Source organism: Pieris napi, chromosome 10 (assembly GCF_905475465.1).
Source record: "Pieris napi chromosome 10, ilPieNapi1.2, whole genome shotgun sequence".
Taxonomy (NCBI): Eukaryota; Metazoa; Arthropoda; class Insecta; order Lepidoptera; family Pieridae; genus Pieris; species Pieris napi.
Window position 1 is genome coordinate 4,720,867 of NC_062243.1, and position 13,929 is coordinate 4,734,795.

At 30.8% G+C, this 13,929-nt stretch overlaps 1 protein-coding gene across 4 annotated transcripts; it reads left to right on the top strand.

The window, feature by feature from the left end:
• The first annotated feature begins 1,537 nt into the window (after nt 1-1,537).
• LOC125052938 (F-box only protein 28) lies at nt 1,538-13,065 on the top strand. 4 transcript variants are annotated; one of them, XM_047654034.1, is made up of 8 exons: nt 1,538-1,688; nt 2,011-2,313; nt 2,449-2,697; nt 2,871-3,066; nt 5,166-5,382; nt 6,623-6,821; nt 7,554-7,673; nt 8,771-13,065. In XM_047654034.1, exons 2-8 carry the CDS (start codon nt 2,038-2,040, stop codon nt 9,008-9,010), a joined length of 1,497 nt encoding a protein of 498 aa, XP_047509990.1. In that variant the 5' UTR covers nt 1,538-1,688; nt 2,011-2,037; the 3' UTR covers nt 9,011-13,065. The 4 variants fall into 4 exon arrangements, with proteins under 4 accessions (XP_047509990.1, XP_047509991.1, XP_047509993.1 ...); XM_047654035.1 differs by having other exon boundaries at nt 1,539-1,688; nt 2,014-2,313; XM_047654037.1 differs by lacking the exon at nt 1,538-1,688 and adding an exon at nt 1,755-1,910 and having other exon boundaries at nt 2,014-2,313.
• The last annotated feature ends 864 nt before the right edge of the window (nt 13,066-13,929 follow it).

Below are 13,929 nucleotides of genomic sequence, written 5' to 3' on the forward strand. Positions count from 1 at the left end.
CATTGTCACAATGATGAATGATGCCAAATATAAACCATATTTGGCGTACTAAAAAAACAGACAAAATTTATTCAAAGTGCGTTTGTTTTAATTTATTTCAAAATTTAGTTTCAAGTTTTAGGGTCGATATATTTTGTGGATTTTAATAGTTAAATCATATTACTCATATTATCATCACAACATACAAAGGTAATGCTGTTCATTCTCATTATCACATAAGCCTTTTGTTTGTATACGTGTTTACAGGCGTGTTACGTCATAGTGACTAGTGCGACGCCTATCCTTCCTATAGAAGTGTTTTGAAGGGTTCTTTACTTTATGAATGTTTAATTTGTATTTTTAAAGCCACTAAAAGCTAAAATAAAAATCTATACAGGTTACTCTAGTCACTAATTATTAATAATCTTGACCAAAAGGCCATACAATTTACAAAAGTTTATTTGCAAAGCCTATATAGTATATATTATCTCACTACTGTATATTTCGTATGCAATGCTAGGAAATTCTTTAAACAATTGAAACAATATGAAAGTAATTGATTAACGAATACAAACGACTACTTTCATATTATTAAATGTGTCAATTACCTCTATAATTCATTTGGTATTCTCTGTGTCGTAAACAAAGTGCGTTTTCCAATTACAGCAGTAGAGCGCATTTTGCGGCATAATGCTCAACGTCGAGTGTTCCAACTACAGCAACGCTTCGCACAATTGAGCACTCTCAAAACGAATGCTCTCGCGAGCTTCTCTCAAACAATACCAACACAGTGACAGAAAATTAACCAGTATTTTTCTTTAAGTTGGCATTTATCGAAATTTTCGTTAGTAAATATTATTATTTATTGTTGAAAAATTTGTAAGGCTTTCGTTTCATCGTAGATTTTGAAAATAATTAAAGTTATTTCAAACTGCTAAAAAAAATAAATATTAGTATGGATGAAGGTATAAATAGTTACTTTTTTTATATTCCACATTTAAAATATGAATACAATTTTATTTTAAAATTCGGATCTGTAAACAAATTTATTTTACAGGATTATACTTTAGAAAAAATTGCAATGGTTTTGAAAAAGTATATAATTTTTTTAGAAATCATTAAAAAAATATTACTCAAAACGTAAATGATGTAAACTTCTTACATGAAACTAAATATTTTACTGTTAATTTAGCTTGTTAAAAACTTATATTCTTTAACGGTTTTCTATTATTTCAATAAAAAAATGTTAATGAAATAATTTGATGATTAAAATAAGCGTAAAAAGTTCAACCAATTATTATTGTTTACCACATTATTTATACATTAATGAGGTTGCTAACTCAATTCATACAAATTCAAAATTTTTTTACAACACTGACTTAGCGCACTCTGCTGATGCATTTGAAAACTAATTCACGTTCCAATTAAGCTTCAGCATTATGCGGCATTGTGCGGCACTGAGTCACAAAATGCTCTGTAATTGGAAAACGCACAAAAATACATCACGAAACTTCTTGGTACCAACTACCATGTACCAACATTGTAACAGCAGTCAATTCAACAATGTAAACTACCAACACTGACAATCATTTTCGTGTAAATTGAAAGCAAGCGTAGCGCGACTTTATGATATTGCGTATTAATTTGGCAAATTTTTATATTGCAAATTCTGAATTATATTACTTAAAATCATGTGCATGAACTCTTGAGTGAGTGTCATATTTCAATACCCATTCATTTTAATTAATTTTAATCTTTTACTTATGTTCATTTGTGGCCTGACTCGCAAGTGATGAAGTGACCTAGCCAACGATGGCCACCATTTTAGATAAAAAATTTCGTTTGTTGGATAAATTATTGGACACTACGATATTATGTTAATGTTTTAAAGTCAAAAAAAGTAAAAGAGAAACTATTAATTTAGTTTATGTGTACGTTGTTCATTTAATTCTTCAATTTATATGAAACAATATGGTGTTGCTGCAACGTATAATTTTTTAGTATGAAGTTTATAGGAGAAAGTTTTTTCAGAAGTAGTTAATAGAACAATTGGGCAAGATGGTGTCGACGAGACAAATGAGTAGTATAGGAGGAGGTGGGAATGGAAGTAGTGATGGTGCCGGTCCATCTCATGCGGAACCTGTCACCGTGGCGCGCGTGACCCGTCATTCGAGTGCTCAACTTCCAGGGGGTTCGTCTCCTCATGGAAGTTCAAAAAACTCTGTAATACCTACACCCAAGACCTTCAATACAAACCTTATGGATCTACCAATTGAAGTGATGGAAAAGATTTTTCGTTATGTGGGATTCAAAAATGTATCGCATCTCAGACTGGTAAATAAAAAGTGGCATTCTATTCTTATCATCTTAATTGCTGTACAGTTATATTTAATAAAAACATTTTTATTAATGTTTTTAAATTGAGGTTATCATTTCTATTTATTTTTTTTCATTTATATTTAATTTTAGGTCAACAGGCAGTTTAACAATATGTGCAGTAGCATTTTGAATTCCACTTTTCAAAGATTACAAAACCAAATGCTCCATCGGTTTCAAGCAATCAAGGCAAAGATGCCCCGTCGAGAGTCAGCCAGGAGGAGTCATCCTCTTGCCTGTGAATCTGATATCATTGAAACATTACATATGAGACTTAGTTTATTGCAAATGACTTTAGGAAAGCACATTGAGAGGAAACATTGCTGTTTCTTTCCCGGAGAGGTAATTATGAAGCATAAACTCCAGTACATAATGAATAGGTGTTAATTGGAACAGTAATAATAATAGTAATGCACATAACACATATAGGAAGTTGAAGAAGCTTTACTGAGATTAATTCAATTGTATAATAAAATGAGTTTTCAAATTTATGACTTAAACTTATTCTCTTTTAGATATTAGATGAAGTGTATAGTATTTTATCATATTTAAAAACAACAACAAAGTTAGCAAGACCATACAAAGTAACAGATGAGTTGTTTGACCTGACTACAATGGCCATGGAATATTTCAAAGAGCATATTGAACCCAATTTGCCAGAAATTACATACTTTGGCACAGATTTCTTTGATATCACAACTGCCTTCTCGCGTAAGTATTTCAATATGAAGCATTGTGTATATGTTTGTATAGTTGGTTTGTTGCTACGATTTTGGGCTTAACATGTGCAAGGGAGATAATACTGTGTTTATTCCAATAATCTAGCTTGAATTTGTATAATGCATGGTTCATTGGAGCTTTGTTTAAACTGAGAAGTTGCTTATATTGGGTTAATGATAAAGTTTGGTTTTTGTGATTTAGGATTGTATGAATATACACCTAATTTGTTTCCTGTTTAACTTTGTTAAATGATTTCTAAATACAGACATTTTAATTAAAATATTATTGGTATTTGTTGTTTTTTGCTCATTAGATGTTTTTTTCTAAAACAATTCTTCTATAATCAAGTCTAAGTATTATTGTATAATTGATAGTTGAGACTTAGTACTATTGAGTACTGAGTTAAGACTCCCATTTGTCAAAAATCATGAGGGAGTCTCAATGCTACATCTCAACTATGAAAAGTAAATACCCTTCATATGGTTAAGGAAGCTAAAGGAACTTATACCTACTAATTAATTGCATAGATCTTATGAGAACCGACATTGGAATGAATCATGTTTAGTAAATGGTATGTTTACATAATGTAGTTAATAGAAAACATTCTTATCTAAGTTGCATGTTTTATAATTGTGTGATTTCTGCATAAATCAACCGTAGATAGAAAATCAAGTTGACTTAAGTGTAAAAAATGATGCCTTAGATATTGGTAAAGGGCTTCTTAGACAAATTGCATACTACAAGCTATGATGCTTAATATATTCCAATAATCAAATTTATACTACTCTTGTTGATTGAAATACACCTGCTTACGGTTGGGTATGGGGCGGATTTGTGTTTCATTTACGTTTCTTTTAAGGCCTTCAGTGACTAGTAACCTCTAAGAATTATTGCTTTCCGGCGAATTTTGTGGCGTGTGCGATGAGCCACGCAGGCAGTGGTATTTCTAGTAGGTAAACAATCACACCAAGTGGATTTCTGATGTTCATAAGTTTAATAAAAATAAGTATTTTATTGTTCTTAATAGAAAATTTGTTGCATTTTAGAATCATGTCCTTCATATCAAGTTTGATTTATATCATAAATATAAATCAAACTTGATAGTCAATTCTAATTATCATGCCCTATGGAAGAAAACTACTGACTGTCAGTAATAAAGGCTTAATAATAATATTGGTAGAAATATATGTTAATGAACCTACTGTAGGCAGGATGTAATGTTTTTGTGGCATTCTGTTATGTCATGCTTTGGAATAAGTTAGTCTTTTTGTAATCTTTGTCAGGAATGATAAAATAGAATGAAGTTTATTTTAATTTAAATGTTTAATAATGATATATTTAATTATTTAAGAGAATACAGGGTTAATATTACGTAATAAGTACCTAGAGTTCTGCTTCAACTCGAAAACTTAACCTCAAAATTATAAAATATATTAGGTATCAACTTATTGTTACTTGTTACTTAAATAATGTTCGTACCATGAAAAACCTAGTGAGTCCAAGTACATTGTAGTTTTACTCAATATTTAATATCAAGGTTTGTTACGTGAGTTATATCTTCAATCTTATTGATAAGAAAAATTGTTGTAGAACCGTTTTTTACCCTGTTTTTTTGCTCTAGAAGAAACAAAACATCGCAAATGGCGATAACGTGAACGAACGAATAAAAAAACTTGTAGAGTCACGCTAAGGACGCCGTAACAAAGCGTAATCTGAATTCCTTTTTGTTAGTACTATTGTTCCTAAAGATCAAAATTACAATAATTATATTTTTGATAATTTTAATATTTTAATACTATTAATGTCACAAAATTTTACCCAATATTTGTGTAGTAACCCAGTTTTCTAGAGGTTGAAAAAAACTACTTACTATAAATAAAATTATGATTTGAAGGTGAAGTGCATGAACGAGAATTGCAAAAATGAGATGAGAAATTTATTGTTATCTCCCTAAACTATATCGGCTTTATTAAAACAAGGGAAGAAATCAAATCAAAATTCATTTATATCATTTATGTGTTGTGATTATACAACCCTTGAAGATATTGCAATCTATAGTCTAGTTCTATAGAACATTCCTCCTATTTCAGCGGGTGAGAGCAGTAAATCGTACCTATGTCTCGATTCACCACCAGCGAGTGGGTTCGAGTCTTCCTCGCAACAGGCAGGCGGGAATTCTTCGGGCGATCGCCGCGTGTCCTCTCTAAATCTCTACATGGAGGAAAGCCTGCCCCCATCTCCTCCACCACCACAGAGCAACATGGTGCTAAGGAAACGGATACACCGCATCAAGCAGGGAATGAAAAAGTGAGATACATGTACTTTTTTCCCGATAAGGTTGAAGCATAATATGGCCTTCCTTGATAAAATGTACAAAAAATATTTTAGTTGAACTATGAGTTCATGAGAATAGTGTGTTTAACTATTATGTACTATTATTATACAATAGATTAGATAAGAGACTTAAAAACCATGCTATACTTCTGTTGGGTTGTTCATTACACTTTTGAAGGTTCTAGTTATTCTACGATAATATATAGCATAGCACCTTATGGTAAATGTTCGTCAATAATGAAGAAAAAATATATTTTGGAGTGCCAATATGTTACTACAAATAGACTTTGAAGTTTTGGGTATTGAATACTACACTTGTGCTTAGATTCCAATTGGAATATGGCTTTATAGTTTACACAATACATATTTTTGGTCATATTTTCCTTGTAAGACTGATTGAGAAGTAGTTATTTTTAGTTAAAGTATGAGTAAGGCTGCTACTAATGAGACAAACATACAAGTTATTTAAAATCCATTGTGAATTTCTTCTTTCTTTATAGTTGCAACAATCGGAGAAATTTTAAATCTAAGCATAGGCTGTTTTTTTTATCCCTTTTTGATTTATGCATGCGTAAAATAATCAAACACAAAGTTTAATTTATGGAAACAAAATAAGAAATGATTATATCAATAATAAGCGGGCAACCTAAATGAGAAAAATATACCAAAATTAAAGAAATATTCATAAAGTGTTACTCTGAACACTAACAACTTAACAAACTAATTATAAAAATTCCTAGTAATATTCTTGCCATGGAAACCTTTTATATCCAAAAAATGGCATTATGGCTTACCATAAGTCACAGATTTTTATAAAAAATAATGTCTAAAATGGAATGTTTATTTGATTGTCTTCTATAAATAACACTACAAATGGCAAATACAAATAGTGTTTGGAGAAAGTGTCCAATTCAGGGTCGCGAACTACTGCTGTTACTAAAGGGATTAGCTTCATAGGCAAATTTGCTAAATAGGACTTCCATATGAAAAAAACATATTGACTTTGCACCATACTAATAAATAAATAATTAATCATTAATAATGTGACGGTAATTTTTTTTCTAACGCCGATAAAGAAGTTTGACTTCAAAAAGGAACATGTCGCGTAACCGAAAAACGTGACGCGTAACGAAAAATGTTACACAAAATTTTTTCCAACCCCGATAAAGAAGTTTCACTTCAAAAGTTTTCATAAATTTGTGTATAATTTCAGATACAATGATCAGTTGTCAGCCTTGCGCAGTGATTTACGTAGTTGTAAGCGGAAAACTGCGTTACAACAGAAGCAAATCGCCGAACAACAGAAGCAGATAGCGGAACAGCAGAAACAGACTCTGGAATATGCTAACCGGTTGGACGATTATGACAAGAAGAACGAAGAGACCAGCCGGAAATTTCAGACTCTATTGCAGGTTTGTATTTTACCACTAGTGTCAAAATACTGCTATAGCTGATACTGTATCTTGTATATGGAGAATTAACATTTTGGGTCAGTGAAATCACTAAAAGCCGGGAACAATTATTTCGACACAAATTTTTATCTAGCTAATTGATCTGAAATCTATAGTTAAGACAAAACATAATATATTTAGGTTGTATTTGAAATAATATCTCAAGTCAGAATCATCAGTAAAAAGTCCGAGTCAAAAATTACAAATGTCATAGAAAAACTTTGACAGATCTAAAGATTTAAGTATCATAAATGTTTTTAATTATGTTTCGCTATCTGTCAGTTTTAACAAAACATCGGTTAAATAATTATAAAGACTATATGTATTTAAAAACTCATGTTTAACTCTTTGCTAAAGATTTCAACAACATTCATAGAAATGAATATGGAGTAGAGAACTACATGTATAGTAAATGATTAATTGGTTAATTAATGCATTTAGGATACAAGTTAAAATAAATTTAACAGTAAAAGATTGAACTATTTTCGTGTGTACACATATACATTTGTAGTACATTTATGTTAACCATGTATTGGATGCCATTTTATCAAAGCAAAACTTTATAATCATAGAGGGCGTGAAGGGGGCGTGAGGACTAGACTTTGGTCATACTGTATCATAAATTTTTGTTGAATTTATTTTTAAACTGCAGTCTTATTGAAAATGATATGAATGATATATTTATGTTTCCAGGAGCTGAATAAGTGCAAGACAGAATTACAGTACTGGCGTTCCCGTTCTCCGGCCGTTCCGCCTCTTTGTGCTGAGTGCGGCGCATCACTACGACTGTCGCCTGTTGCGGCGCTTGCGCAGGTAATATATTTTTTTAGCGACTACAAAAACATTTAGAAAAAAACGCTTTTTAAAAAAAAATTTTATTCCTGTTTCAAACGTCTGAATAGATAAATAAGGCGGGAATAGGCTGCAACCTACAACCGACCATGCGACAATTTTTTTTTTGAATATGATATAGATTCACACGCAAACTATTGTACTATGGCGTGTTTAATATATACATAACATTTTCACTAAATCTTTTTAAAATCAGTAAAAATATATTTGAACAGATTTTTTGTGAGCTTTTTCTCGTATTTTAAAGTAACAGACAGCCGAATGGTTTTTTTATAATATCAAAATGAATTCAATCTATTTATTTCATGTGACCTCAGTAACAGTTTTAATGTAAACTAAAATGCAATGACATAAATATTGCAAACCTCGATTATGTTAATAGTAAGTGATTGTAATGACGTTTAACGGTAATAGGTCTTATTGAATTTATTATGCGTCTATTAGGGTCAGTTACATTAAGTTAACGATTATAGAAATTACATGTGTTACGATACACAATAGTATGTAATGTATTCTAAGTTTATGTATTGGATATTTGCATTTTGAATATTGTCATTTTTCTAACACATAGATTTTTATTCATACTCTTTTGTTCATTCATTCAATTTGGCCTGAAATTACATTCTTTTTGATCCAAAAATAGAACGATTGATTTAATTATTTTCAGGATAACTGTCAAAATGCATATGAGAAAATATTAACTGTTGTGTGTGACACAAGATGTATGTGCATGAATAATAATGAAAAATAATATAATAATTATGAATAATGATTTTTCATGAATGATCAACATTTCTTTTGCAAAAATATGAAATCTTTTACATATTTTCTAATTATTATATGTATATTGTATATATAACTAGCTGTTCCCTGCCATGCTTCGCTGTGGTACATTGTGATTGAGTGGTTGAGAAATGACAAACAAATTGTGAAAAAAAAAATCCTTGATGCGGATATATCATGCTAAAATTTCAGCTCGATCGGTGCAGTTTTGAGTTTTTGAAGCGTACACCAACATAACATTTATATATATATATATTGTTTTTTTTTAATTCCAGTGGCCATCGGGCTCTAGCTCTGAAGCCAGCGTGGAAGCGAGTGGCAGTAAGGAGCCTGTCACTAGCGTCATCGAGACTCCCACAGAAATTCCCCTAAAAACTGAACAGAAGTCGGAGGCTAGTAGTGGTGAAGAAACGGCCGCTAGCACACCGCCGACTCGTCGCAGGGCGTCAGCCGATGCCGCATCTGCAACACCGGACCGTAAGAAGCGTCGCCTTACTCGCCCAAGGAAACTTTGAAACGGCAAGGTCTATTTCACGCGTTCGATATATGAATCTTTGAAAAAGCAATTCCATGTTTGAGCCTTTGAATCGAGGGTATGGATTGTTTCACGCGGTTTTAGATTCTCTATACGCGTTTCATTATTGAACTATAAGCATGTTCCATTGAGAACTCAAATCTCTCACGCGTTCTAAATTTAAAATATTAACTGAACAACTCCGTGTATAAACTCTTGAATAGAGTTATGGTATTTTACATGGGTTGTTTGATGCGCGTTTTGGAACTGAATGTATCACTTGTTCTATATTTGAAACTTTATTCTAGGTTTGAACCTTCAAATTTAAAACAAGGTCATCAAATATCGTAACTTTATGAACATAATATAATATTTTACTCGTTTAAGACTGTTTAAATTTGAATTTGGAACAAGATCCTTATTGGAAACGCAACTTTTTATTCTAGAATTTAAAAAAAAAGGATTGTTCTTTTTTTTTAAATTTTTTAAATTCTAAACAGTTATAATTACATTTGGCTTGGATTTTAAATGTATTCATCTGTTACTCAGTACCAGATGTGTGTATTATAAATAACATATTTTTTATACAAATTAAATCACCGTAATTACACTTTTTTGAACTTAATTGTTCCAATTCCCTCTAGTTATGTTTACTCTATGAGGGAAAGAGACAGCAGTGTTTAGTTATACCGTAAATAGGTTCATTCAGCTTCTATAAGGAGATAATCTGTATAAACATAAAATGAAGGCGATAAAATAGTTCGTCTATAAAATACCAGATATTTAACCATTAATACATTTAAGTTATATACAAAAAATACTTTTTGTAATAAAAAAATTATTTTCAACATAAGCAAACATATTCGGGTTTATGCACTTAAAAACTTGCTTTAATGATTTACGGTTGAAATTTGAGTTGTATTGTGTCCAATTTCATTGCTTTCTAGTGCTTTCAATTTCTCAACTTGTTTTAAGTTTTTCTTTGTCAAATTGACAAATAATGCTTCATAATTTGTTAACTAAAAAAAAATGCTAGAATTATCGTTTATGGTACAAATGCATGTTGTTGTATACTCTACACCATAGATTATTAAATAGCTATTGAATGTCCTTAACGCTCGTGTGACTTGGCAAATGAGTGAATTTTTTTACAGATTGAGATTTTACCCAACACATGGCTTTTGGGACGTTAATAAAAACTATTGCTTCTATAATAAATTAATTTTAACAATTTACAAGTTATCTCGTACGGTTTTAGTTATATTAGTTAATATTATAATTCTTTAATATACACAAGTAGAGTGCATTTATTATATGACATCGAAATTGCTTAGGGTTAATGTTGGAAATAGAAGAATTATATAAAGACCTAAACATTCTAACTAACAACAAACATTTTATGAATTCGACTTTAAGAAATGCAGGAAATAACACTTTAATCTTACCCTCAGAGTCGGGATGTAGCGTTACATATGACTCTCGTGTATAAATATTTATGTCTCGACTCTGAGGGTAGATTCTATGAAGCGTAATCCGTGTCGTGTTAGCGGGAATCTATTTGGATATGCTTAAGTGAAGGCATGCTTTAGACAAATGTACTTGGCAAACGTGACCCCGCTATCGCCAGTTTGGATGAGCGTGGTCACGTGACCATGCGGTAATTAAACTTTTTAACATGATATGGATTCACACGCAAACTATTGTACTATTGCGTGTTATTATATACATAACATTATCATCTAAATCTTTTTAAAATCGGACATAAGGAAAAATGTGACCGCGAATTGACGCAAACTATGAACTATGTAAGGGAATGTTATTGTAAATACATCGTGTACAAACTTACATAATAATTGTATATATTGTGGCATAGAGTTATAAAAATATTTTAGTACGTGTTTTAAAAATTGAGAAACGGCTTCACACAACATATCAAATAATTTCAGTTACCTTAGAATAATTGAGTAAAATTCGAAACGCACAATATTAGCCCCTTATCAGCGATCAGTCTTATTCTCTTTCGTCTCTTTCTGTCAAATTGTGTTTACGCTGTCATGAAAAGAGACTTTAAAACGGTGCAATTGATTATTAATAAGAGTTTTTGAATTATTTCGCTTTAGAGTTGATTTTTATCCTAGAGATAGGTTATCTTTAACTGCATGTTAGAGTTTCGCATAACTGCCTAATAAATTATGCATTTTATATATAAAACTAAATCAGTTGTAACTGGTTTAAGTAAAGAAGTGATTTCACGTATGGAAAGATAAGTGTTTTACACTGTAAAAACTGATTTAGTTTTTATATATGTGTTTTATCTAATTTCATCGGATTTTATTTTATTATATTCGGTAGTCTTAGTACAAACACAATGCGCTGAAAAATTCGCAAAATTGTTACATATATTCCATACATTTGGTATGGTTTAATAACAAATACTATACGAGCGTATGTTCGTAGTGTATACTTCTATAACGGTCAACAAAGCCAAGTATTCTATTTAAAAAAATATATTTTACGTATTTTTCGTGTAGTACTTTATATATAGTATAGGTCTTTTTTAATATTAAAAGATCGTCGATTTGATTAGTTATTTCACCCATTATTAAAAAAACTTCAATGGTCGAAGCTGCAAACAGCGTGAATATTTTAGAATTCAACTTTATAGACACAACAATAATTTCTCGACATTCAAGGGCAACGAATTCAATTTTAAGCCGTGGTAACGTTTAACGTTTAAGAATTGTAGTAAAAGTCTTATTGATCCTAACTATAAACATTTAACTGTCGGTAAATAGTTCAGAAATACTACATTTTAGTTGTAGACCTACTTTAAGTTTGTAAACTTAACTGTCAGCTAATCTTATACTAGGTTGGAAGATGTTATTGTCGCGGGTAGTTCAAAAATTCCCAATATTGGCTTTGTATATAAGTTAAAAACGCTTGCATATTGTCTAACACTGAATTTCACAATTCTCATGCATTTCAAGGCATTGCTTTGTTATATTTTGTATATAAATTGTACATACTATGTGTGTAGAATCGTAGATTACATAAGTCAATACAAAATACAGATGTTAATAGTTTGTATATTATTTTTAATTAAATATAATTTGTTTTAGTGCAATTACATATTTATCTATTTCGCTTTATTTAAATTCGCTTGAATTGGTTTATATAAGTTATTCTACATTTGTCTATGGATAGAGGATTAGGTTCTTATCCCTAAAAATGGTTTACGCATGAAAGCCTAAAACTCAGTTTTATGTATTTGTAATGTTAATTTAGTTTTATGTTGCAAAAAAAAAATTATAAAAACGCCTTAAGGCCTATTGGAGTGCAAATGTTAATTTAAGTGATACTTTGGAGTATGCAAAAAAAATGGTTGGTTAACGTAAGTTAATTGTCACTTAATAAAAATATGTAAATAGTTGCAATTTGGATAATTTGAATATCATGCTGCAAGTACAGTTGTCGTTAGTTTCTTTTGAAAACAAATGATAAGTAGAGTTGAATAGTTAGAATCGTTCACATATATTTTATATATAATTTTGCGCATTTTTATATGAGTAAAATAGTAAAGTAGATTTTTAAACTTGGAGACGAAATAATTCCAATTTATTTTTATATTGCTGACCAATGTTTGGTTTCAAAGGGAACTAACTAATCTTAGCCAATTTTTTGCTGTACATATAGGTAAGTAGTGTTTTATTTTCATAATCAATAGTTCTGTGGATTACGAGCTGCTTTCCAAATATTTTCATTTTAATTGACACCCAACCAACCCTAAAGGTAGAATATTAATATCGTGCCTAAATTAGTACTTAACAGCACATTGAAATATTTGTCTTCTGAAACGCTTAAAATTTCAATAGTGCAATAAATTATCCATCGAATGGTTAAATTTGCGTTTAATGGTTATAGTGTTGAACATTGTGCGGGAACATTACAATACGTTGTGCTCGGGACGTGTACAACTGTAAGACTGTCAATTGGTGTAGATATTATATATTATATAGTATTTTTATTAGACAAAATACAATAAATGTGTGAAGTCAATTGTTTTATTTGATTTATTGGTAGAACCTTAATACCCTAATTAACAGAACCTAAAGAGTAACTCCTACTAAAGCACTCTTTTTGTCTAGAGACAGAGTACTTGAAACGGTACAATTACTCTTTATTTTTATGATTGAAGGGTATAGTATAAAAGATAAAAAATATATAAGTTCAGAGCAGTGTTGGTCTAGTGGCTTAAGCGTGCACCTCAACATGTGCGTTCGCATCATGGCTGTACAAAAACGGATTATCCTTTCTGTCTGTAATTAACACTCGTGAAGGAAAAGTCGTGAGGAAACCGGTTTTAGACCTAAAAATCCTCGTGTAATGACTGTACAGTAGGCTAATCACCTACTTGTTTATGTAGAACAAATATATATAATTATATACATATAATTTTAAGCCGTAATTATAGTAATACTCGATACAGAGTAAGCTAATTTTTAAATCGTAAATTCCTACCTCAGTTTAAATGACGTCAATGCACTCGCACCCATTGATCTGCGAAGCTGAATCATTCAATGTTCAATAGACAAGAGACTTCCCCATAAAAATGTCTAGGCTATAAGGTAGCCCAATTAATGCGAGACCCCCACAGATTTTGATTAAAGCATGAAGGGGTCATCAAGCCAACGCAAATTAGCGTAACTGTGCTATTTAACAATCGTATTTCATAGATTTTGCTAATATTTGAAGACAATATTATTTATTGAGCCCTATTTTATAAGATGCCATATCATATTAACTGGAGATATGTAAGTCCAATGAAAACTAGAATGAAATTGATATTGCGTATAACAACCCTCAGATGAATGCATAAGGTTATTCTTTACAGTATTTAGATGAGTTTAACAATGATGAAAA

Bases quoted from the DNA above. Each gene is read 5' to 3' on its own strand.
- LOC125052938 (XM_047654034.1), top strand. From the start codon at position 2,038: ATGGTGTCGACGAGACAAATGAGTAGTATAGGAGGAGGTGGGAATGGA. The intron at 3,067-5,165 runs GTAAGTATTTCA...CTCCTATTTCAG, and splicing joins TATCACAACTGCCTTCTCGC to CGGGTGAGAGCAGTAAATCG. The intron at 5,383-6,622 runs GTGAGATACATG...GTATAATTTCAG, and splicing joins ATCAAGCAGGGAATGAAAAA to ATACAATGATCAGTTGTCAG.